We start from the raw sequence: 26,858 nt of genomic DNA, 5'->3' as shown, positions 1-26,858 counted from the left end.
TACATGGCCGTGATTAAGGTTCACATTAGGCTGGCATCTGGGTCCAGAGCAGAAACTGTTCTGGGTCAGCACAGGACCACCAATGTGTCTGCAACTGGCCTTGCGCTGGCCCATGTGTGGGCCACCTGTGGCAAACCTGATCTGAACCACCAAAGGGCCGTCATTCTTTGCGGTATGTGGGCCATGTGTAAGCACATTGTGTGGGCCAGATCCGGGCCATACCAGTTTTGCTATGTGGGATATACACGTATATCACAAAATCTTTAGTTAAAAATTACTTTAAATTTCACATCCCCAGTAATGGATTTAGCCCTTTTTAGAATGCAAGACAGCCGATTCCTGCATGGCAAGTAAAGCGATATGTATTTAATGACTTTGTGTCACATGGTGAGAGATTAAATTTCCCATGTGTCTCATTGAAAAGATTGATGAGCAGCCACTTTACTTGTAATTCCTCTTTTTTTTCTGACTCTCTGACACACTCCCACTAATTGACATTTAAGAGGGATGCTAGCACACGAAGGGAGAGGCGGGTGCACTTCTGTTGATATTTATATATAAGCAGCTCTAGCTGCTCAAGCTATCACCATGACAACAGGACAGGAAGCAGGAAGTAGGCAATTTTTTATTACAATGGAGTAGAGAGATAACTCTCAGGTTGCATATTGTAGACACAGATAACACAGACTGTGCTTTTTACATCTCAGTCTACACATACACTTTTTGACATTCTCGTTAACCTCTCTGTGGGTCAAGGTTTTTGGGAGGTCATGGATATTCTCAGAGCAGGAAATAACCGGACTGTCATAAATTCTTCCTCTGGAGCACACACTTCACACAAAATTTCTGCAAACAGGGCCTTGCTTAATGTCATGGCTGTACTATATAGTAGAAAAAAATCATGTGCAGTTTAAACAATCCAAGCATGCCAATTTTCTTCCTGGATTTCAGTTCACATGTACAGCTATAGGCAGCATAAAATATTGAGTGAGTCATTGATGCACTCTTGGTTGGCCAGCCTTTCCTGGGAAGGTTCATTATTGTTCATAGTTTTGTCCATTTGTGGTTAATGACTTTAACTGTGGTTCGCCGGAGTACCAAAGCCTTTAAAATGGCTTTGTAAGCCTGCAGTCTGGTAGATATCAGTGACTTTCTCATATGTTCTCTCGTATGTTCTTGAGTTTCTTTAGATTTTGGTATGATGTGTTGATCTTTTAGCATACTACATTTGGTCAGACAAGTTCTATATAAGTGATTTCTTAATTCAACAGGACTGACAGTAACTATAGCTGGATGTGGTTAGTGAAACCGAACCCAGCTTTCCAAAAAATGTGGTTAATTCATGATTTAACACGGGGAGCAATTACTTTTTAACAAGGAATTTTATTGTGTTTACAGTAATCGTGAAACAGTGGGCACAGTTTACACTATACACTAATCTATAGTAGATGTAAAACCATTCATGTCAGCGGGCTATTTCTCATTCCACACTGTTGCTTTGTGCAGAATGAAGCCATGCAAAGTGAGCTTTTTATAGCCAGTGCTGACTCAGTTAACATGCTTTGCGTAGTAATGTGTGTTCAAATGAATATTGGGGCTATGTGTGTCAAGATACTGGGTCTGTGATCCAGTGCTGTGTTTTTTGATTAATTTATATTCTTTGATTTAGTGTTATTCATGGGTTTGGTTCTTCTTATTGTTCTCTGTGTGTGTTATATCCTTAGTTTCTAGTGTTTAGGTTTCTGTTACTAAGCCTTCCCGTGTTCCACGTTTAATGTCCAGTCACCCCGGTCTCTATGTTTGTGCATCCTGTGTCTCCCCAGTCAGTCTTGTCTCCAGGCCTCAGTGTCAAGTCTGTGTCTTTGTGAATGTCTCTTGTTTCCTGTTTGACTTTGACAGTCTTGCGTCCTATGTTAGTGTTTTCAGTTTTGCCTTCTCCTGGTCTCATGTGGGATTACTCCCAGCTGTGCTCTCCTCCTGTGTCTCATTCCCTCATTATCTCTCTGTGTATTTAAGCCCTTTGTCTTCCTCTGTTTGTTGCTGGATCGTCTGCGTGTCACTCACTGCAGTTCTCCATTTTCCATGTCTCCAAGCCCCACATTCTCAGGTCTTTAGTTTCTTTATACTTGGTTTTAGGTTTTTTACTAGCTTAGTCATTCTCTCCTTTGCTTTTGTTTGTTTGTATTTTGCATGGCTGTAATAAAGGCTCACTTTAAGTCCATCACTGTCTGTGTCTGCATTTGGGTCCACACTCTATCACCACTCCACATTGTCTGTCACATCGTCACGTCTGTTGTGACAGACAATGAAAATTTAAGTAGCTATAATAGTAACCGAACTGAACCAAATCAAGCCCAAATATAAAAGAAGTATTTAAAAAATGTCTGAGCCCAATGGTTAGTGTATTCTAAGCATTATTTTAAATAGGAAACTAATCAAAACCCATTCATTCACTTTTTTTAATAAATGGAGAGAATAAATAGTTTCACAAGGACAACAGAAACCAAGCAGACAGCAGTCACTTGAGGCAGTTGGTGACTCTTTTGATTCTTCGAGCATGTTGGATCTTGTTCTCGGTAGTGGGAATGTTTACTGTCAACTCTTTATCTCTTAGTGTACGTGCTTGTGTCATTTTAAGTAGTTTTTGCTCTGGAAGAATTTGATGCTGGTCAGAAGAAAGTCAGAAGATCATTTCCTCTTTCAAACTTGACCACATAGGTGTCAGCCTAATGCTAAACTGCAGTTAATTGTGGGAAATTAAAAAGACGCATACATAGTTTCCTTCTTTTCTTTTTTTTAATGAAATGCAGGAAGTGGTTTCATTTTTTTCTCACATGCTCTGAAGAACCAGTTGACGTTATTCTGTTTCTCTGGGCGTGTGTGTTTTGAGTGTTGTTACCAACACTGCTGAATCATGAAAAGCCATAGGCAAAACAGATTCTGCCCTATTTTCTTCTGTTTGAACATTTATTTTGATTATTTTTCAGTTGTTGTTGTTTAATTGCTGTCTCTCGAACCTTTATGTTTCTGTAAAACCAAATCAGGTTTTCTGTCTGGATGTTTTTCAGATTAATGATGACTTTTTACCTGCCCTTAATCAGAAATCAAAAAAATTTAACACATTTTCTTGTCTTTTTTATGGCAGGAGCATCTGTTGTCTGAAACTAACAGGCCTTCTTATAAAGCTCTTGAGCAAAATGTATCATGTTCTAGTGAAGATCATTTTTAAAAACAACCAAATAGTTTTGTTTCTATCTAGAAATATAAAAGAAGATATTTTAAACTTTAATAACAAATATTGGATTTACAGTGAAGCAAAGTGTAGCAAACGTGAGAAATAATGTTTGTGACGAGTTTAGCAGGTTTTGGTGTCTCAGTAATTGTTTGGTATACAAAACTGTGTCAGAACTCTCTGTATTGAGGTAAAGTTGAGAGTAAAAGAGAGACCTGAGCACAATATCTGCATAATTATTAGTCTAAACTAATTATTAGTCTTTAATTCTATTCTATGCTATATTTTTATAGTCTACCAAAACCTAGCTGTTTTTGAACTGCACTGCCTTTGACTTCAGCAGATTTTGAGCTTTTGTAGATTTATCACAAAAAACATCAATTTCCACAAATTTTTACATAAAAATCTGGTTTGCCTGCTTTTGATAATTCAGTGTATTTTTTTCGCTTTATTCAAGGAACATTTTAATAGAAAATATTTGTTTGTAGTCCACTTAGTGAATTAAATGGGTTTTTTTTCTGCACGGAGTAGTATGCAAGTGTATCATATACAACAAAGTGACCAATAATTTAAAAATATGAGCATATTTTCTGAATTTGATAGAATGAAGGGCATCAGCTGATTTTTTTTCCTTTGATGATTGTGTCTGATTCATAGTTGATTTCTACTCACGATGTCTCTGAAGTCACAAACCACAACATGGCGACACATGTTTTATTTGGCATCAATTTTTTTTAAAGGAGTGGTTTAGGGAGTGGAAGGGTGTTTTTTCTTTTTACATTAACTTATTGGTCCCATTGAACTAATTCAGGCAGAACTTTACAAGTGATTTCCTTAAAGAAAAAAACAATAGTAGTTTAAGTGCTATACCCCTTCCTGAAAAAAAAACAACATTCAAAATACACAATCTTATTACTGTATTGCTGAAAAATGAGGTAATTTGTTGTACATATGTTTCATTAAAATATAAAAACCATTAGTTTGTTTGTTTTATGATCTCCAGGGGGAGTGACCAGCAGGTTATCTGCTGGGACATAATAAACAGATGGAAAAACATTACAGATGTTGATTCTTCCAAAAAGGTCATTAGAGGTGACTTAATAGTGCTGTGAGTAGGAATGCACATACAGTAAAAGTATAGATATGGTATTGTGCAGACGTCTACCTCTCATTTCTTTATATTTCTTTATATTGATATATTTTTAACTGTATCTTTTGGCACCTTCTCACTAGCAGTATGCCACAAAAAGACATGATTTGGTCCCATTTTTTAGTTGAATCTATGAAAAATGCAAAGGATATCATAATTAGACTGGAATAAAAGAGTATTTTTGCAGCAATAATGTGATTCCCAAAGAGATATTAGCCATGCAGGTCATATAACACTGCATGTGTAATGTGTTCTTAAAAAAATGAGGAAACTGGACTGGTGGAGGACAAATGAAGTGACAGACATTAAAAAACTATCTCTAGCAGAGTATGTGAAAATCATGTCTTTAAGACATAAGAACCTCTGACAAGCTGAAAGCTCATTGGAAACGGTTAGAAGAGGCTGGGGTATGCCAAATAACACAAGAACTGGACTGAAAATGAGTGGACACAGGTCTGACAGAGTGAATCCAAATTTGCTCATTTTTTTTTTTATCATCATTTTAATTAGAGGAGGTCAGGAGAGAGGTGAACAGTAAATGTCTACCTGCGGTGCTCAAAAGCTGCTAAGACACTAAGATACATTAGTGTTCACCTGGACATGATTTATGCTTCTTCTAAAGCTTAGCTGTTGGTAAAAAAGAATACATTTATTTACCTTTCTGTTGATTTTCAGCACAAGCTGAAATACAGTCACATTAACATTATATTATACATTACATTGTCTGTTTTGGGGCATATTTGTTAAAGAGTTTATATTCCTTGCAGCTTTTATCTGATTCACATGATAACAAGGAAAGTCACAGTAAGGTCACTGGAAGATTAAATGTCACAAGACTGTCCTGCTCTGTGGGAGTATATATACACTCAGGAAATGGTCATACATCTGATCTCTCTTCTAGGTGTGCCCTGCTCCAGGGTCTGACTGCTAAGCATGAGGAGTAAGGCTCAGACTGCTACCAGTGACCTTAACCTGGTGAACTTTGTAGATTCTGACAGCACAGCGGCTCAAGACACACACGACGGTATCAAGATGGCAGATCTGGTGGAAAGCCTGGATACCCGAGAGCTGGACATAGGAGAGGGAGAAGATGTGGATTATGATGGAAACAACATAGGTAAGTTTATGGAAATGAGAAAATATATATGTTCACTTATTGTAATTACTTATTATGTACCTGTTGCTCTCAAAATTTACAGTATTACAATAATTTCTTGTAAAGAAATCTCAAAAGCAAGAAGAAAATATTGACATAACCTACTAATTGTGGGCTCAGATAGTCTGATGGACACTCAGCAAATGTGGGGTAGGTGGTGTTAGATGAGAATGTAGTTAGGCAGCATAGAATGGTAGTCTGTAGGATGACTCTGGAAATCAAGTAGAGGAAGCGAATGAAGTGGCAGCTAAAGTGGTGAGGGAAACTCAAAAGAAGGTGTTTGTTGTATCCTCAGAAGACCAGGAGACTTGGTGGTGGAATGAGGAAGTACAGGAAAAAGTTAAAAGTATGCTCAGAAAAAGTGGGTCAGGGAGATAAAGAATGTAGACACAGGTACTGGCAGTACAACAGAGAGAGAGAGAGAGGTGGCAAAGGCTGGTTGATATTACTTGTATTTGAAGTACTAAGAAAAACAAGGAAGGAGAAATGTTTGTATCGATTGGCTGTGTCAAAGAGATTGAGCTGGAAAGGATGTGCAGCAGGTTAGGATGATTAAGGATACTAACGAGTGAAGAGTGTGTTGAGAAGAGGTATGGAGGTATGGAAAGGTATATGAGAGAGGGCAGTGGACTTTTTAGCCAGATTGTTTACCACAGAGTGAGAGGATGCCCGAAGAACGGAGAAGAAGTGTACTGGTACAGATTTTCAAAAACAAGGGCGCTATGCAGAGCTGTGGCAACTACAGAGGGATAAAGTTGATGAAGCTAGGTGAAGAATAGAGATGCCAGTCAAGGATTATGGGTTCATGCAAAGAGACCACTACATATGCAATATTTACTTTATATGGAGAGTTGATGGAGAGGTACAGAGAAGGGTCAAAGGAGTTGCTCTGTGTATTTGTGGATCTAGAGAAAATATATCATAGGGTGCCAGGAGAAGAACTGTGGCAAATAGCAGGTACTGTAGGAGTCGGGAGAGGAAGAGAAGTATTTGAGGGTGATGCAGGATCTGTATGGGGACAGCGAGGTCAGGTGTGCGGTACGAGTGATAGATGGGTTCATGGTGGAGGTGGGGTTACACGAGGAGACAGTTCTGAGCCCTTTCTTCCTACATTATACATAATTTCCTTAATAAACTATTATGATTATGATTCTTTGCTGGGGTGATGAAAAGGTTGAAAGGCAGGAAGGAATCTCTGTGGACTGTGATGTTTGCAGACAATAATGTGATCTGTAGCGAGCAGGTGGAAGAGAGCCTGGAGAGGTGGAAATATGCTCTGCAGAGAAGATGAATGAAAGTTAGTAGAAACAAAGCAAAACGTGTGTGTGAACGAGAAGGAGACAGGTGTAACAGTGACATGAAGGAAGAAAGTCAGAGAGGCAGGGTTGAGATGTGGAGTAGAAGGATAGTGGATATAATGGATGATGGATGTTGAATATGGAGCTGCTGAAGTGAACGATCATGGTTGTAGTGAAGGAGGATATGGAGCTGACTGGTATGACAGAAGAAGCTGTGATAACCCTTAAAGTGAGCAGAAGAAGAGGAAGACCTAGCAAAGCAGCAGAGTTCAAAAGCAAGTGGTCAAGTCAGTTACTTCACTATTAAATGTTATTAGTCTTAACTTGTCAGAATATGAGCTTAAATATACATGAGCAAAAAAAAAGTCTATAACGATCCTGTTAAAGTTGTTCTCAAGACCGCTACTAATTTAATGACCGTCAAACTAATTCAAAGTGGGATCACACTGTATTAACATAATTCAATTAGTCAAAAAAGCAACTTACTACATAGAGGTTCCAAACCACTATCTAACGGTGCCAGCACATGAGGGTGGATGGTTCCACTGCTGAAGTCTTGCAAACTTTACCAGAAAATATACGGTAACATTTGCCCTAACACTGCAAACTCGCGAACTACAACGGTCTTGAACAAAGGCTGAGTTTTCACTGATACATCCTACTCGCTCCTACAGCCTGAGCAACTCCTACATGTACAAGCAGAAAGATCACACTAAACACCCGCCTCGTCTCTGTCCCAGGGGACTGTCGTATCCCATTTTCAGCAGTGTATGCCACAGTGGGCTTTAAGGAAGCCAATGCAAAAGTGTACCTCCCCACTGTACCCATTATTGCCCGAATCCTAGAGGTGGAGAGGTTCACCACTGCACAGGACCGCTTCAATGCGTCACACCAAAGGAGTGTCAACAAGGTACTGCACACACACCTCTCTATAAACTATATGGTCCTGATTCTTGCGCTTGCTGTTTACTTATGCCACAGATTTTTCCATTTTCCATTGTATTGCTTGTTTTTCTTTTTATTAAATGTTGAACATTTTTAATGTTATTGATGACATTGCCATGATTACAGGTGTTAAGCATGTGCATGTTTCTGTAGTCTCTGCCAGCAGTGTTTAAGATTGAACTGAAACATGGGGAATTTACCTGGATGGTTAAGAGGAAGGAGAAGCATTTCATGGAGCTGCACAGAGAGCTGAGGACGTACAAAACCTTTATGAGGATACCACTGCCATCACGCAGGTTGGCACGCACTCTATACAGTAAAACATAAATTTGCAGTCTCACATGGACATAAACGCTTTTTGTACCTTAAGCTTTTTGTCCTTAAATGGGAGATATATGTCCATGATGTGACAAAAGTATACTTACTCAAATGCATAGACGCAACCATCATACTAGTATCCTAGTATCAAGAGAGTATTGTATTTACTTTATGTAGATGATATAATCAGCACTTTTCTTCACATAAGCACAGATGTAAAAACAACAAATTTATCGCCAGCAGGGAGTTGGTTTTTTTTTAGCTTGAATGCTAAGTATTGACATACTGTCCTTTAGTGCCACTGAAATTTATGAACTTTTCACATTCACGTTTTTGGTGCAGTCTATTATAATCATAGATTATTTTTTGGAGTAAACAATAGGCTTAAAATCCAGTGAAAACTTTTACTCCCTTTGGCATTCTCTGAAGTTTGACACACCTGTGAAATACACAGATTTTTATTTCTGATCCGCCACTTAAACAGTGTTTTTAAAGCTCTGGACCTTCGTTCTTTCTTCTATCTTATACTTTAAGGACCAACGATACTCTGTCTTTAAACTTGTTATGTTCATGTTATTATTTTATATTATTATGTTTATGTTATTATATATTTAAATGATAAGCATTAAATTTCCCACATTCTGTTTTTCAGCCACACAGTGAGGAGAAAGACGGTGAGGAAGAGCGAAGTGAGAGAGATGCCCTCCCTGCCAAGGGGAGGAGGAGAGGAGCTAGTGCGAGATGAGCAGGTCTCCAGCAGGAAGGTATGTTAGAGCGCTGTGTTTGTCCCCTTTGGCCTTGTTTTCAGGGCCATGAAATTGATTCTTGTGATATTTCAACTTTATTGCAAGGAGCTCTCCTGGCACTCACTTGTTGCCATGGTACTTAACTCCTTGCCAGCAAGTCTATCCTCTAAACTACTGTTTCACATTGTTTTGCACATGTCAGTGTTTATATGCATGGGCTTTGTCAGTGTCCAAATATAGTGTTTGTGTTCCTACAGAGACAGCTAGAAGACTATTTGAACAAGCTGCTGAGGATGGCCATGTACCGAAAATATCACCATACTGTGAGGAAATACGAAGGGTCACACTTAAACATAATGTCATACCACTTGTGTTTGTGCCTCATTTCTATTAGCCACTATAGATAATGTGCAATAAAAGCAAATAATTATTAGTCTTTTTCTACATGTTATAATTCAGTTCCCTTATTGTGGAATTTGGAAAAGCCTCAAGTTGTTTTATCTGTTTTGCTTTTTTCACATGAAGTGAAGTGAAATTGTCTTTATGCTGTGCCTCTTCTTAAATAAGTCCTCCACATTTAAAAGCATATTTTAGGCAGAAAACTTGCTGTTATGCATTTAAAGTTATTAGGAGACATGACAACACACAATTTAAGATGAGTCATATTAACTCTACGTGTGTGGACTAACAGTTTCTAGTTCACATGATGATGTGTAACAATATATTACACAATGAGTGGTGTGTCTATGCAAGAATCATTATGTGAAGTCTCTTGTTTGTGCTTGCCCTCTTTACACAGATGGAGTTCATTGACGTCAGCCAGATGAGTTTCATTCATGACTTGGGGCCCAAAGGACTGTGAGCATTTTCTTAGTGCCTATATCTCTGGGGATCAGGGTCATATGTCCCATGTCAAAGTTGTTCTTTCTTTAGGTGTATTTATTTTAAAATTGCAAACTTCTTTTACACTCTTCTTAAGCCCCATGATACAGTTTTTGGAAAATATTTCACCAGTTATTCTCCCTCCTCCAGGGAAGGGATGATTTCTAAACGCTCAGGCGGACATCGTATCCCTGGAATGAACTGCTGTGGTCAGAGCCAGGCCTGCTATCGCTGGTCCAAACGGTGTGTGAATGTTGCAGTTTTTCTTCAGCTATCGCTGTCTGTCCAATTTATTTCTCTCTGTGCATCTTCTAGTCAATCCCACTGCTTTAGCTGCAGTGTTAGCAGTATTACTGTTTCTAGTTGTTTTTTTCTTCTTGTAATTAAGCTGTCTAAGCCAGCAGTTTAAATATACTGTGCAGTTTATTTTGGAAGGCGAGAAACATGGTGACTAGTGCTATAGTTGATCAACTCCAGAACGTCTTATGGTAAACGCAAGAAGGAGGATTTCTTGAACATTCATTCTCAAATTCCTGGCAGGGAGCTGTCAGAGTGTGGGTGTCAAAGAATAGTGAACATGTATTACACAACTGTGCATTCCACATTTACAAACATAATAATTATGACATCTTAATAGGCGGTCATTTTTGCTGTCAAGCAACATTTTTCATTTTTTCTATATTTGTAAGAAAGTCTTCAGTCTTGACGGCAGTGGTATTCACTCACATCTGACTTTGTCTTTCTCTTCCACTTTACATCATCCAATTTATGATGCGATCAGTTTATGTTGTTATTATTTCTTTAAACACAACACAAAAATAATCCCACACGTTTGAAACGCTCAGCCCATCCACCTACATCCTGATGAAGATTTTCTTCCTACACCCTTTCCTCCAAACGAGAAACATAAGAAATGGTCCACAGCAGTCAGCAGATAGCTGCAGAACTTACACAGAAGTCATTAATGTCCATGTCGCTAATTGCGATGACCACTTTGTGTGTGTTGTAGCTGGCTTGTGGTGAAAGACTCATTCTTGCTGTACATGAAGCCAGACACGGGAGCCATCTCCTTCGTCTTGCTGGTGGATAAAGAGTTCACCATCAAGATGGACTCCAAAGACACAGAGACCAAACACGGAGTCCGGATTGATAGCCTCTCCAGGTGTGTGTGTGTGTATTTGTGTTTGTTATGGTTGAACAGTTGATCTTTGCAGCAGATTACCCAGAGAGTGATCATATACTAGTGCTTACGTTTTGAATGAAGCCTTACCGAGATTTCAAGGCTTACGTATCTAGATACAAGTTAAAAAGTGAATCCTGTCTGAGATGTTTTCAAGATAAAATCAGTTTGTGATGAATAATACCTAGTCCAGAAGACGAACCCTTCATACAGATCTTAGCAAAAAGAAAAATATTAATCAAAACATTCATGAGTGGGCCCAAAAACCACAAATCCATTTTTTATAAGGCTGTTGTTGTGAGACTTGCATTACAGGATGAATTGCTTTCTTTAGCGTCATTTCATTCCAAGGCTCTTAATCAGTGCTGCTTTTATTTTAGGAATTACTGACTAGCTTTCATATGTCTCAGAAAGACAACAGATACCACTGCCTTGATCAACTAATGTGCATATATACACATGTGAAACGATACGACTGCCTCGCTCTCACGTAGGCTTTAGACTATATGTATAATCTTGTTTTCCTCTGGTTATGTTTGTATCTATAAATATCCCACTGGCAGGACCCTTGTGTTTAAGTGCAGCAGTTACAGACATGCACGCTGGTGGGGTCAGAGCATTGAAAGCTTCGTCAGGAATCATGGGAAGGCTTTCCTCCGAGATCACCGCTTTGGATCTTTTGCACAAGAACAGGAAGACATTCCTGCCAAATGGTAACTACACTGGTTAGACAACACAGCTGGCTGCGCTTGTTTTGTCGGGAAGTTTGTGTGGGGTTAGAAATGCTTAATTCCAACAATGTTTGCATCAGTTTCAAACTGAAACATTTGTTTCTTTGGAACGGACAAATACAATGTTATACATTTAAGATGTGTTGTATCTATTATACATATTGGATTTGGAACAATACAACTGTAACCAAATGTATTATTTAGAAAAATGTTTTATGGTTTCTTATTACAAGAAACTTACACATTTTGGGTAAAGATACAGCAAATGAAAAAAAAAAAACTCAAATTAGGCAAATCTTCAGGACATATTCTATTTGTTAGTCTTTCACTGGTAACTATGGAAATGTATTGGACTCTCTCTCTTCTGGCTGTGCTGTTCTTTATCTGCATTCTCTCCCCCTCAGCTGGCACTTTCTGTGAGACTGAATCATCAGTGTAATAAAGTCATTACATTGTCTATGTACTCAGCATGGAGTCGGAAGGATTAAACGTGTTGGGAGGTGAAAGCTGAGAATGTTTAAAGATTACGCCATTGTTACATGTCTATGGGTGTAGACTTAAGTTTGTAAGGCTGTTAAAGTGTAATGACAGTCGGGTCAATGAACTGAAAGGCGCCATCATTCAGCTCGTGTGTTTTTAAAAAAACAAACAAACACACAACGTGAACTATTTTATATTTTTCATATGTCTGTATGTATCATCACAAGCTCAAGTGACAAAATGTTCTCCCAAGTGTGACCGCAATATATCTTTGCAGGTATGTGAATGGAAAGACCTACATGGAGGATGTGGCTGATGCTTTGGAGGAGGCTAAAGAGGAAATCTTCATCACTGACTGGTGGTGAGTTCTAGTGTCTTTTATGTAAACACACAGGATGCCAAATGATGTGGTTAAGTAGTGTTTGCTGTCAGCACTGAAGTGTGAAAGCCCAGAGTAAACAAGTTAACAATAAAGGTCTTATATGTGTGCCCTGCTTGCATACACTTTACAACCATAACATCCAAACCTGATAGAATAATAATCCTGCAGACATAAAATAAGAGAGAAAAATGTGCCAGTGTTATAAATGACTTTTACTGGGGCCATGTATTGCAAACCATATTTATCTCAGTCTAGCCCTCTGTGAGTAATCTGAGCTTAACTCGGGTATTGTTAGGTAATGAAATACAAAGATATAAACTGGCTCAAGGGGCTCTGGATTTCTGATTCAAGTAAGAGCCTGTTCATGCGAGAGAGACGAGGTTTATAGCTAGAAAGAGAAACAACAAAACCGTGAATATGCAGAAAATCAATAAATGATATTCAGTGAGGGAGAAAAAGGTATTCATTATGGGTGCACTTCATGAGAAGTATTGTGGAAACTGTTTAAGTTAGGTAAGTAAACAGCTGAGTAAACTACTTTTAAAGAATGCATATAATACACTGAATGCAGTGAATTTTTTATGCAAGCAGTTAAAATGTGTGATGTATGCAAACTATGGAGGAAAAGTAAAGACAGCCATACTATTTTAAATTCTTACAGAAAAGAAATTATTTCTTCTCTACTATGTCGATAAGAAAAAAAAAACCCCAACACAAATGCTAAAAAACATCAAATAGACAGTAATAAATATAATAATTTATAATATTATACAGGGTGGAATGAGAGCCTTGAAAGTTGTTATGAGTGCAAGTTTTTTTAGTATGTGGTGTGGTTGGATGAGGTTGATGGAGGCCATAGCTGAGGGGAAAAAGCTGTTTCTTTGTGTTTTGTGTTCCTTTACTGAAAAATCCCAATTGACCTGATTTGATTGGTTTGTTTGTTGCTTAGTAAGTAAGCCGTTGACACATTCTGATTTGATCCTCTGCAATGAACCTTGGATTAGCATAGTTTGTGGCATCTACCTTGCTTAAAAGACATTGTTATAACAAAAGCCACAAGAAACAGGTCAGTCCACAGCTTCGTGTTTCAATTCTCTGTATTAGCCTGCTAACATGCTGGAGAATTACTTTTTGAAGTTCTTAGAAGTTCTTATTTTGGTTAAGAACTGGAGGAAAGAACATATTTTTTTGCATCACTACCAGAGTAATGTCATAGATTTTTCACTCCCACTATATGCTGAACTCTTCTTGTTTTGCGAACTTTAAAGGTCAGGCCCAGTGGAAATTTTTGCACTACTGACACAACTACTCAACATCCTTTGTTTTGCCCTCACTGAGGCCCTCAGCAGCTGCCTAGCTGCTTGGAAACACAGTTAATAATACATCTATAAAATAATAGTACCTATATATTTTAAAGTGCATATCCACGTCTCCGGTCTCGGTGATGTTTCCATAGCAATTGATGGCTCTGAACTAGATAATGTCATCGAAAGCCCCAAAAGATAAATATACAGATTAATAGTAATGGCTTATTTGAGCTGCTTCCAAGGAATGAAACAACAGATTGATACTTTGGTACCTGTAAGAGTAATAAATGCAGTTAAACATTACATTATGTATAACCAACAAGTCTGTACTATAGAGCCATGACATGTTGTTAACTTTAATTATTATCTCCTTGCTTCGGGCATAGAAATACAGTGACACAAAGATACAATCTCCATATCAGTTTATCCTTCTGCCCCAACCCTTTTATCCCTGTCTTGTCTATCATCACCTGAGAAATTATCACGTATTATATTTTTATTATCGGCTATCAAATATATGTTTAGATAAATCCATCTATTCATCCATGTCATGGCGTGAGAGGCACCCTGGTACATGGTACATCCAGGACAGACTGCCGGTCTGTCCAGGGACTATAAACCAAGTAAAACCAAGGAGCTGGTGGTAGACTTCCGCAGGCACAAACATCCTCCACTGCAACCACTGAACATCCAAGGTATGGACATCGAGGCTGTGGACAGCTACAGGTACCTTGGTGTTCATCTGAACAACAAACTGGACTGGAGTCATAACTCAGACGCCCTCTACAGGAAAGGGCAGAGCAGGCTGTACCTGCTGCGGAGACTCAGGTCGTTTGGAGTGGAGGGCCCACTCCTGAAGACCTTCTATGACTCTGTGGTGGCCTCAGCCATCTTCTATGGTGTGGTCTGCTGGGGCGGCAACATCTCTGCTGGGGACAAGAAGAGACTGAACAGGCTGATCCGAAGGGCCAGCTCTGTTCTGGGATGCCCTCTGGACCCAGTGGAGGTGGTGAGTGACAGGAGAATGGCGGCTAAGCTGTCATCCCTGTTGGACAACATCTCCCACCCCATGCATGAGACTGTGACAGCACTGAACAGCTCCTTCAGTGGGAGACTGCGGCACCCACGGTGTGGGACGGAGAGATTTCGCAGGTCTTTCCTCCCCACTGCTGTCAGACTCCACAATAAAGACTTTTGCAGCTGATCAAACACACAAACCCACACATGTGCAATAAGACTGCTATATGTGCAATTCTTCTTCTGACGAAGTTGTATTTTTGTATTTTCCTACTCAGTTGTATATAGTATTTGTATTTCTATTTTATTCTATTGTATATATTATTCTATTCTATTTTATTCTATTGTATATGGTATTTTATTTTATTTTATTGTATTTTATTGGATTCCAGTGTTTTCTAATTTCTGCTACATAACTTTGCACTTTTGCTGTAACAAAACAAATTTCCCACCCGTGGGACTAATAAAGGTCATCTTATCTTATCTTATCTTATAAAAAAACAGATAAATAATTAGATGAAAATATATGAAAATGAATATGTGAAAATAAAACTGAAATGTTTCTTTCTTTCTCTTGTGACACGTTAGTCAGTATGACATCCTATATTGCATTATATCCCTGGGGGGTTACAGTATCCTGGAAACTCATGCTACAAAGATGGAAATCTTATCTCAGATACAACCAGTTTGGTTAGTTTGCATGGTAAAGAAAATTGCCCATGACCTGTTACAGTTTTTAAAATCATGAATCATTTTTTAAGGAGTTTTCCAACTTATTTGTCTCTGCTAACAGAGGTGTAATATTCTTGACATTGTAATTTAAAATATAATAGTTTATGATCCCACAGAGCCAAATGCACCAGTGTTTGGACGTGGCTGAAATCCCTGTGTTCCAAACCAGTAATCACTAGGCTTATGGTCTTAACCAATGAGGTGTCACCCTGTGTAATATGAGCCAATGGTATTGTAGACATGTAAGCTCAGGATGCCAATGTGAATGACTCATGAGACTATATCATTATGTCATGTCTGTCATACTCTGTGAGGAAATGTGCCGCAGGCTCTGACTGGTGAAGACAAACATTACTTTTAATCTGTCTTAATGAGTGGGAATGCATCATTTATTCATCTGTTCGCCTGTCTTATTGTCTTATTGTCCTTTAGTGTTGACTTTTATCCCTCTCTGTCGCTCTTGTTTTGTCAGGCTCAGTCCAGAGATCTTCCTTAAAAGACCTGTTGTAGAAGGAAACAGGTGGAGGCTTGACTGCATCCTCAAGCGCAAAGCAGTACGTGCACATTAAACTGCCAGCATTACTCATTAAGAAATAGACATCAGACCAAGTACTGAGCAGTCAGTGTAAATGTTTCCCTGTACTTTCCTTTTAATTATTTTTTTCTATGTAACCATTTTTTGTGAAAAGTTGCTTTTTTAGTTGGATAAAGCTGTTCTCCCAGTATTCACAAGGTTTATGTTTACTAAACTTCTCATAATGAACTGAACATAAGAATACATCCAGTCCACATCTGTAGACGGTATAAATCAAAGGCCTTTTTATCATAGCCGAAGAAATTAGTGTTACTGGAATTTGTGACTTTAAGGGCACATATTCCACATCCTTACCTGCTCCCATTGCTTTTATAGATGAATTAGAAACAGACTTTTGGAGAATAACCAAATTTATTTGCCTTTTTCCACAGCAACAGGGAGTCCGAATTTTTGTAATGTTGTATAAAGAGGTGGAGCTCGCTCTGGGCATCAACTCAGGCTACAGCAAAAGAACCCTTTTGCACCTGCACCCGAACATTAAGGTAAGTGACGTGATACTAAGGTGTGATAAATAGTGCGGTGCCACATTTCCCAAATTATTCAATGCCATAGCCAGAACTAGATTGACAGTGAGAATAAATAAAATAAGACTTTTGTTTATATTACAATGTATGCAAGTGTACTGCATATGTGCTGTGTGTTCATGCTCCAGGTGATGCGTCATCCGGATCACGTCTCCTCCTCTGTCTATCTGTGGGCACATCATGAGAAGATCGTAGTTATTGACCAATCAGTGGCCTTTGTGGGCGGTATTGACCTGGCGTATGGGCGCTGGGACGACAGAGAGCATCGGCTCACGGATGTGGGAAGTGTGACACGTTCTGTGGCTGCAGAGCAGGTCAGACACGCACAGTTAATTATAATGTCCTGTCACTACTTTAGGATTTAAGACAAGATTCAAAACGTTGCTTTCATCTCCTGACGAATGCTGCAAAAATGAGCAGATGAGAGCAGACTGACAAAAGTGCTCCATTTACACACAGCTGCATGAGGGGAATGAAGTATTACAATGCAAGCTGGCAAGCTCTTAATTTTATTGAGCTGAATTCCTATACACAAGTACTTAATTGCATTATGCTCTGCTGACCATAAAATATTTATTCTCTGTAACTCTCATACAGCATTACAGCTACAGAGCTACTGCAGGCTACCAGCAAGAAGATTCCTAATATCAAGTTTGTTTGTTTTTTTTGTAATCACCTTTCCGACTGCATTGACATTTTGGACTCCTCACATGATTTACATCAGTGAGAATAAGTCTTTATGTGTTGTTAATACCTGTGATGACAGTTTCCACTTTAGAGAACGCCATGCAAACCAGAAAGCAAATGAAACCTTTTGAATTGTTCCACTTTTGGCTTGACAAAAAAAAAAGATCGCAAATATCCACACAAAAGCAAATGTCTCTCTAGCTTGTGACTTCAACCTTTTCTTATAAATCTTATTTGGCTCTATTAAATATTAGCAACACCCCTAGGCAGGAGTATGAATCAACAGCACCCACTAAAACAGCTGTCTCCATTATGACCTTATAGTTTAAGGTAAAAAACTGCAGTTATAGATTGTTTTCATGTTCCTAGGCTGGCTCCACCAACACTCCATCCAGTAAGGGCTTGTCCTCTGTTGATGGTGTCTCTCAGAGCAATGGACGAGGGACACCGCCCAGTGATCCAGCGGATTTACCTAAGCTGAAGGGAATCGGTCGCAACAGGATGGCTCGCTTCAGTCTGCACAGACTGAAGCACAAACACACTCTGCAGCATGTGGACAGTGTCAGCAGTGTTGATAGCGCAGGTATGTTAAGGCAGAGAAAAAAAATATCGTGCTTTGCTATTTTGGCAGTGAGATACTCTGTTACGCCACCTCTCACGACAGCGGGGGTGTTTGTGTGGGTGAGAATGTGAATGTGAGTGAATGAGAGGCGCGCTGTAAAAGGTTGTACTTTCAAATGCAGTCAATATTTTAAAGGCTGTAGATTCATTTACTGTAACATTATTCTGTATATGTGCACATGTGTAGGGAGCGGTTCGGTACGAAGCCTGAAGACAGGTGTGGGAGAATTACAAGGAAACACTCGCTTCTGGCATGGAAAGGACTACTGCAACTTTGTGTACAAGGACTGGATCCAGCTGGAGAAACCTTTTGATGGTCGGTCACGCGCACGGACACTCAAGACTTTACTTGCTCCTGACGGCTTCCTTTAGCAGGAAGTCACAGATCCAGCAAATTTTTGTGCAGTTTGATGGAAACATATAATCATCTGGAAAACCAAATAGAGTCGATCTGAGTCACATTGGCAACATTTGTTCCACTTTTTTCACTAAAATCCTCTCCACTAAAATACCTGACCTCACTGTACTTTATGTCTTCTTACTGTTTCAGCTGGTCTCACTATTTATTTTTTATCACTCTATATTTCTCCATATTATTGCAGCCATTCTTTTCTTTCACATTTTTAAGTCCGTAATCTAAAAAAATCCTTTTTGGATCTGTTCCTGTTTTTGCAGACTTCATCGACAGGTACACCACTCCCAGAATGCCGTGGCATGACATTGCCTCAGTGGTTCATGGTAGAGCTGCCCGGGATGTGGCAAGACACTTTATTCAGCGTTGGAACTTCACTAAGGCATGCAGTGTACTTTGGCCAAAAACACAAAGAGTTGTAGAGCAGGAGCAAAGCTTAAAATTTAACTTCTTTAACTGGGAATTTATAGCCACATTTTAGTGGTTTGTTAGTTAATAATTAAATACTTTAATTGTTATTATAAGTTGTGGAAAGATGGTGTTAACTTCAAATGAGGGGAATCATGACTCACTTTCATAAAAAGCAGGATAAAACAGTAACTTCACTGAATCATAGGAGAGGTGGAAAATATAATGTAATCCTCATCCTCGTGCTCAGGCTTTCCATGCTACCAACTTTTTTCCCCTGTTTATCCTCGTTTCCAAAAAAGAATGCTTCTCCCATAGAGACTGTATTTACCCTCTCCCGCCCAAATTCTCCACATGTCTTTTCTGCAGATCATGAAGCCAAAGTATCGCTCCCTGTCTTATCCATTCCTGCTGCCTAAATCTCACTCCACTGCCAATGAGCTCAGATACCAAGTTCCCGAATGTGTTAATGCCAAAGTTCAGGTAAGGCAACATTCCAGGCTCAAAAGAAAACATATTGTGAATGTCATATTTATATGAAGTACAAACTATAACAAAAACAAGCCGAAACATGTACATAATGCAAACAAAGTGATAAAAATCCAACTGTCTATGGGCCAGAAAGTTGATACTCAAGGGTTTTACCCAAAAAGAACCAATTTCAGACCTTTGCCTTCCAGGCTGAGATCGCTCAGCTGATGTCGCTGATCATCAACACCTTTTATTCCAACAAAGAGATCTTTCTCAGGGAGTTGATTTCCAACGCTTCTGATGCTCTGGACAAAATCCGCTATTATGAAATTGTTGCCTAACATAAGAAGTGGACAGAAAAAACATCATGACTCCATTACTTCATTGTGCTTTGAGTTTGTTTATGTCTTTTATTTTGTTAGCCATGTTTCTAAAGGAACATCTCTAAGAACATAATGTGCAAGCTTTCCATTTGTGTCTATTAGTATACATTTAACTAACTTATATGCTTAATTAGTTTATATTTAACTTTAAGTATATATTTTAACCATTGACAAAATATGTAAACTGTACTTGATAAGGAATATTGTGACAACCACAGTTGGAAATCATATTATTTTGCTTGCATGTAGTTCTCAGTTGCGGTCAGAAGTTTACATACACATGATTGTCTATCATCATGGCTTTTAATGATTTCTTTGAACTGTTCCTTTTCCAGGGTGGAAAAACTGTACAACATACATCTTCAATGACTTTAAAAAATTTGGTTGCACAAGTTTGAATTTATTTTGGATATTTGCAATTCCCACAGGGTTAAAAGTATACACACAGACTCAAACATATGCATATATCCCCACTGACACTTCAGCAAGTTGCACCTCTACCAGACACTTGATAGCTGTCAATAAGCTTCTGACATAATTCTGGTTGGATATTTAACTGGTCTTTTTGGTAGAATTGGTGCAGTCCCCCAAACGGATCTCTTGCCATTGTGGTCAAACAGCTCAGTCTTTGTCTACTCTGTCCATAAAACCCTAAAACTTTTCTCCAGAAGGCATTTGGCTTGTCTATGAGGGTAGCTGCAAATATCAGTTAAGCTTGAAGGTTTTGATTTTAAAGCAGGAGCTTCTTTCTCAGTTGGCAGCCTCTCAGTATATAGCGATGCAAAACTTAACACTATTTTCCAGTTAATGGCAGGTCTTGGTGGTTCCTAGTTTTTCCTGAACATCCTAACAAATTTCCTCTTAGGGTGACAGACTGGATGTTCTTCCAAATGGCAAAGTGGACTTGTACTTACCTACAATTGTCTTGAACTGATGTTCTAAGAATCTTTGTTTAGAAATGGCTTTTAGAGACCTTTACAACTTCTGTAAATCTGCAATTTTTACAAGCCCATGACATCCACGGCTATTATTAGTGTGTGTAAACTTCTGAACACAACTGTATGTGTGAAACATGAAATGAATCAACACACACATTTGTACTCTGTGTCTGTGTTAAAGGTGTTACGGTCATCTGCAGACTGGTCGGCAGGCATAAAATACCACGAGGAGTCCATCCACAATGCCTACATCCAAGTCATCGCCAAGAGCAAGCACTACATCTACATAGAGGTAAAACAACAGAGAGACTCAGATATAAAAATAAAAGAGAAATACTGCATTTTGAAGCTGATATGCGAACTTTATTATCAAAGCATTGATGTTTGACTTCGATGCAAAACAACACATGATGATGAGAAAGCCAATCTCGTCTGAAATGTGTAAATATTGCCAGTAAAGAGATGACTCCTTTTATTATATGTCAGCCAAAATGCTTTCTCACATCGTGAAATTAAACTTATCAAGTCAGAAACATCAAACTAAAATTCTCTTAGGGGAATCAAAACCTGGCAGCCATAACTGTTGTTGCTTTTGCACTTTGGGTTTGCGTCATTCCTCCCTTTCTTTCTCTTTCTCACCTAGAATCAGTTTTTCATTAGTTGTGCTGACAACAGGACGGTCTACAACAAGATTGGAGACGCCATCATTGAAAGGATCATCAGGGCACACAAGTACTTCCCTTTACTAAAGCAGCTTGTTTGTTTAAGAAGTGGTTTTGATTGTACTGTAATAAAGATGTCACATGTAATGCATATGCTTCTGGGCCTAAGTCTACAAATCATGTATGTTTGCGCACAGAGAGCGTAAGAAATACCGTGTGTATGTGGTCACCCCTCTGCTGCCTGGGTTTGAGGGCGACATCACCACTGGTGGAGGGAATGCCATCCAGGCCGTCATGCACTTTAACTACAGGTAGATCACATGACTTTTTCAGAAGAATTGAGTGTTGTATTGAATGTTGTATTGAACTTTGTATTGAACGTATTGAAAGAGGAAGGGAGAAGGGAAATGAGAAAGCACATATGGAACTATTATCACAAAACTAGGATTTTCTCATGTGACGTTTACATGCGCTGTGGTGAGATTTAATTTGTTATCTCCTCAGAACCATGATCAGAGGAGAGTACTCTATCATCTCCCAGCTGAAAAAGGAGAGTAAGTTGAGAGATAAGCCATAAAATTAAGTATTCTGAGACCTGACAAACTCCTGATATTCTTTCAGATTAACCCGCCGCCTTAATATTATCTCAATTCTAGTTTTGATCTCTTCTATTTCCCAGTGGGCGATCAGTGGATGAACTACATCTCCTTTGCTGGACTTCGGACTCATGCTGAGCTAGAGGGACGCCTCGTCACAGAGCTCATCTACGTCCACAGCAAGATGCTCATCGCTGACGACAATACAGTCATCATTGGTTAGTCTTTCTCTCATCTCACCTTCTGTCACTTTCTCTTCTTATGCTGTTTTCACCAGCTACTATTTGAAGAAATTGGCTTCTCTGGCTCGACACCATCAAAATGTGATAATGCTAAAAATCTGGTTCTATTTCCTCTTTTTTCACCATGTGAATAGCTAATAAATTTGCATAATAATGCTGTCGTGTCAATGTGTGTGGAGTGGTACGTTGCTCTGTTGTGCCACCTGCTGGTGTATAAAGTGCAGCTCACCCTTTCAACAAAAGGAAAAGCACTTCATGCCTTCTTGTTACTATTCCTCTTCTTTTCTCTTTAAATCTGTTCTCTTGTATATACAAATCAATGTAAATAAGGTTAAAAGTTATTGTTTATGACAGTATATGTAACTCAATCCGTAGCATGATCACGCCACTTTGAATCGGTCAAAATAATAACAAAACAACAGGGTTACATACCAACAGCAGAAGTTAGCTCAAGTCATAGACAACATTTAACCAGCTCTTTGTGTCTGTTGCAGGTTCTGCGAACATCAATGACAGAAGTATGCTGGGTAAACGTGACAGTGAGGTGGCAGTGATCGTTGAAGACTCTGAAAAGGTTCCCTCAGTAATGGATGGAGAGGAGTATGAAGCTGGGCATTATGCTCTTCAACTGCGCCTCGAATGCTTCAGGTGCTTGTCTGTTTGTATGTGTGTATGAGATAGCAAGACAACGTTAAAAGCACATTGCTATTTTTTAAGTGCTTGACATTTTATATATTGAAATTTTTGTTTATCATGCCGAAAATCCCACTGCATGCGTACATGTAAATAACAGCTAATGTACATATGGCTTTGAAAGAATAAATAAATAAAGAATGCAAAAGAGATACAGTCACCAGCTGCCTTGTTAGGTACACATTGCTAGTACTGGGATGGACTCAATTTTGCCTTAGAGCTGACATAGATTCAACAAGGTGCTGGGAGTATTAATCATGGATTTTGGTCTATATTAATATGATCACATCACACAGTTTTTCCAGAATTGTTTTTTAATCCTATTCAAATCCCATAGGATTGAGATCTGGTAACTGTGGAATCCATTTGAGTATAATTAAGTCAGTTTGAGATGATTTCAGCTTTGTGACAATGTCTTCCTGGAAGCAGTCAGGCTTGTTTAAACACTGCCCAGTTTATACTACAGGGCACAAAGAGGGTCAAGGAAATATCACACAGATAACTACACTACCAGTAGTTGTTTGAGTTGTTGATAGAAGGCAAGATGAATCAATTTTGGTGAGCCTGTGTGAACTGTAGCCTCAGTTTCTTGTTCCTAGCTGACAGGACAGGCACCCGGTGTGGTCTTCTGCTGCTGTAGCCCATCTGTTTCAAGGTTTGATGTGTTGTGTGTGTTCAGAGATACTCTTCTGGATACCTTGGTTATAACTAGTGGTTATTTGAGTTGCCTGAGAGATGGCTGCCTTGCTATCAGCTTGAAATAGTCTTGCCTTAGTCCTCTGACCTCTGGCATGTACAGCCCCAGAGACCTGCAGGTCAGCTGTATATTTTCCCTTTTTCAGATCATTCTCTGTAAGCCCTAGATGTCGTTTTATGGAATAATCATAGTAGATTAGCAAAATCCGAAATACCGAAATCCCACTTTTAAAGTCACATAAATGACCTTTCTTCCCTTTCTGATGTTCATTTTTAGCTTCAGCAGGTTTACATGCCTAAATACAAAGTGTTGCTGCCCTGTGACTGCCTAATGAGATATTTGCGATAACAAGCAGTTCAGTAGATTGACCTTACAAAGTGGCTGATAAGTACATTTTTTTAATGCCTGATGATTTCTGTAATCACTAAAACATTTTATCTATCTGTCTTTCCCTTCTGACCAGAACTATTCTTGGAGGACACTCTGACACCAGCATTGACCTGTCTGACCCCATCAGTGATCGTTTCTACAAGGAGGTGTGGATGACAACAGCTGGCCGCAATGCCACCATTTATGAGAAGGTAGAGTGAATATAATAATTTCACACGTAGAAACAAAACTTCCAGTTTAGTGAATGGTAGGAAATCGTTTTGAGTATGTGGCTTTAAGAAAGATAATTCAGACATAAGACAAAGTCGTGGACAGAACAGTTAACTAAAATCTCATGGTCCACTCAGAGTGGCACAAACGTGAGTTTCAGTTAATGAGGCATATGTTTGGTTGCAGGTATTTCGCTGCCTTCCTTCATCCCTTATTAGAAACATGTCGGAGCTGGAGCAGTACCAGTCCAAGCCAGGTTTGGCCCAGACTGATCTTGCCCGAGCTCAGGAGGAGCTGCGCAAAATCCGTGGCTTCCTAGTGCAATTTCCTCTGGACTTCCTGTCTGAGCATAATCTCATGCCCTCTGTTGGGACAAAGGAGGCCATGGTTCCAACTGAGATCTGGACATGAAGGGTTTCAGCCCCATTACCCACAAAATGAAATGGACTGTTCCTTGAGAAGACCTCCTGTGGGAAGCCTCTGGGTGGTTTTTCACAGTTTAATGATGATAAATGTTCAGTACTGGAGTCAAAGAGATCACTTCTGAATAATATATTTCTGAGATGAAAGTCAGATTAACACTTTGTCTTTTTGCTTGATACGATTGCTGAGCAATGACAAATCTCTCAGATCTTTTGCTACTGGAAGACACTAGACAGTAGTTATACCTTGTTAGTTTTTGGATGTATTATGTGAAGAACACGGGCATCTATGATAGCAGTGTGACTGCATTCAATATGTGGAAAGACAACATGAAGACTGGGTTTTGGGAATCACTTTATCTTAAATTCTAGATGCTTAGACCTTTGAACTGTGCAAAAAGCTCATAAGATGGCTAAAGCTTGTATGGGACCATGATGATGAAGTCTATAACCAAATAATGACACTAACAGATATTCAGCTCTGTTTAGAAATCACAAAATCTAAACATTAGAGGTGGTAAAATGTGATTAACTGAGTTCTTTATGTACGCCCGTAACATGCATTAGTGCCATGTATGCTGTTTATGAGCTCACGGAAGAGTTCTCTGTTAAGTATGTGCTGCTTTTGATAAATTATTTAAATTTACAAGCATGTAATCTCAGAGGTGTTTTGAAGATTTTGTTTGTGTAAGAAATTGAAGATATGCTTGCTCTTTGCTTTGTTTCCAACTGCACAGAAACAATGTTACCGTTTCGAGAGCAGTGCACAATTTACTAACTATGCTGAAGTCTGATTGCCATGATGCTTGTACCAATCGCACCTCTGAGAAAAAAAAAACAAAACCTCATCACTGACATTTTATTTGTTGTTGAAGATGTTTTGTGACCTGGTAAAATGATTCGAGTGGCTTTTTAAGACAATCGGCGTGTCCATTTAGAAGAGAAATTTCTTCTTTGTTCAGCAGATGGTGCTAGCTTCCTAAAAATCAGTTGCAAAATTAGAAAATAAGATCTCAAGGATCTTTAAGGTCCTCTTGGTAAGTAAAAATGGATTTTGAACATTGTAACAAAAACAAACAGCAAAACTACAGCAATTATGTTTGTCATTAAGCATGCAGATGAAGCTGGATGTAAAGCTTTCGTATGAAGTCAGGCTTTGAAATTGCTTTGTTCCAGTTTCTGTGTAGTTCCAGATTGAAAACAGCATTTCAAAGACTTTATTTTTTTGTTTTTATTGTAATGTAACAGTTCAGAGTAAAATGACCTTTTCTCGAGATACTTGCGATAGGTGATCCACGAGCAGTTTATATATTTTGTAAATGTGAAAATATTGACTCGTGTTACCCAGTTTGTTTTCATTTTTAATATTTTCCACGTTGTCTTATTTGAGCATCACCATCCCCTAAATGTGAAGATAAATAACCACTTCTTTAGAAACTAATCACATAGTCGGTTAATTATGACACATTGGAATCACAAGGTATTTAACAAATCAACCACATAATTACTTTGACCTGGCATAGAGCTCCAGTTTTGTCATGTAAAGGCAGCACCCTTTGTTTACCCAGTGTGTGAATCATTGCCATTTATGTAAGAGAAAATGACTGGGACCACAACATTGGCAGATGTAAAATCAAGTGCTTCTATTTGAAAATTATTTCTCTTTGTTAGTAAAATGATAAAAAAAAACTTTTACATTTTAAACTGTTTTGAATTTGACATTATTGTCTGCTATGTTTATTATTTATGGAGTTTAAAGAATTGAGCATTCTTTAACATTTATTTTTAAATGTATGTCACGTTCACATGGATGATTTTGGACTCGTTTTCTTTTTCATAGCCACCTTGAAGCTGTTCTTTCTGTAAACTCTCTGGACCTCTTGCCTTCATTCAGTTAATGTACAATAACCTTTTTGTACAGTTAAAAGATTTCCGATATCTATCTGTTCATTTGAAACTATGTAATTAAAATGACTAACAAATACGCATATCTTTGAACTTTTTGTTTCCTTTTTACGTGAAAATAGGCACATCTATGAAACTTGATCATTTCTAAGATATATGGCTTGACAGACCAGCTTCAATAATAGGCTCCTGCATAATAATTTCTTATAATGCCTGTGTGACTACATTCCCATCTCTAGTACACGTCAATATGAGTAAAGCAACGGCTCTCGCTCCAACTGTGAAAAAACAGGTAGGTTGTTGCATGAGAAATAAGAACTGTTGAACCTGTTAACCCCCAGAAAACAGCTTCTGCATGGTCGAAGAATGTGAGCAAACATGTATTTCTTTTCTCATGAAACAGTGAAATCAGCAGCAGTTGCAATATGGAAAATAAATCAATATGT

At 38.7% G+C, this 26,858-nt stretch overlaps 1 protein-coding gene across 1 annotated transcript in view; it reads left to right on the top strand.

Annotated features, from left to right (window-relative positions):
• pld1a (phospholipase D1a) overlaps positions 1–26,491 on the top strand; it is a 32,127-nt gene extending 5,636 nt beyond the window's left edge. Inside the window, exons 2-26 of the mRNA XM_003442882.5 lie at positions 5,284–5,499; positions 7,577–7,746; positions 7,935–8,077; positions 8,752–8,863; positions 9,103–9,168; positions 9,645–9,703; positions 9,878–9,970; positions 10,737–10,889; positions 11,471–11,620; positions 12,396–12,479; positions 16,029–16,110; positions 16,523–16,633; positions 16,804–16,989; positions 17,732–17,945; positions 18,171–18,299; positions 18,659–18,777; positions 19,173–19,286; positions 20,777–20,887; positions 21,239–21,327; positions 21,455–21,568; positions 21,762–21,811; positions 21,937–22,071; positions 22,590–22,743; positions 23,949–24,066; positions 24,272–26,491. Of these exons, the coding sequence (XP_003442930.1) occupies positions 5,316–5,499; positions 7,577–7,746; positions 7,935–8,077; positions 8,752–8,863; positions 9,103–9,168; positions 9,645–9,703; positions 9,878–9,970; positions 10,737–10,889; positions 11,471–11,620; positions 12,396–12,479; positions 16,029–16,110; positions 16,523–16,633; positions 16,804–16,989; positions 17,732–17,945; positions 18,171–18,299; positions 18,659–18,777; positions 19,173–19,286; positions 20,777–20,887; positions 21,239–21,327; positions 21,455–21,568; positions 21,762–21,811; positions 21,937–22,071; positions 22,590–22,743; positions 23,949–24,066; positions 24,272–24,496 (3,165 nt within the window). The 5' untranslated portion in view covers positions 5,284–5,315 and the 3' untranslated portion in view covers positions 24,497–26,491. The remainder of the gene's footprint in view (positions 1–5,283; positions 5,500–7,576; positions 7,747–7,934; positions 8,078–8,751; positions 8,864–9,102; positions 9,169–9,644; positions 9,704–9,877; positions 9,971–10,736; positions 10,890–11,470; positions 11,621–12,395; positions 12,480–16,028; positions 16,111–16,522; positions 16,634–16,803; positions 16,990–17,731; positions 17,946–18,170; positions 18,300–18,658; positions 18,778–19,172; positions 19,287–20,776; positions 20,888–21,238; positions 21,328–21,454; positions 21,569–21,761; positions 21,812–21,936; positions 22,072–22,589; positions 22,744–23,948; positions 24,067–24,271) is intronic.
• Positions 26,492–26,858: the final 367 nt, after the last annotated feature.

Source organism: Oreochromis niloticus, linkage group LG19, assembly GCF_001858045.2.
Source record: "Oreochromis niloticus isolate F11D_XX linkage group LG19, O_niloticus_UMD_NMBU, whole genome shotgun sequence".
NCBI classification, from domain to species: Eukaryota; Metazoa; Chordata; class Actinopteri; order Cichliformes; family Cichlidae; genus Oreochromis; species Oreochromis niloticus.
This window is presented reverse-complemented; position numbering and strand designations above follow the sequence as displayed.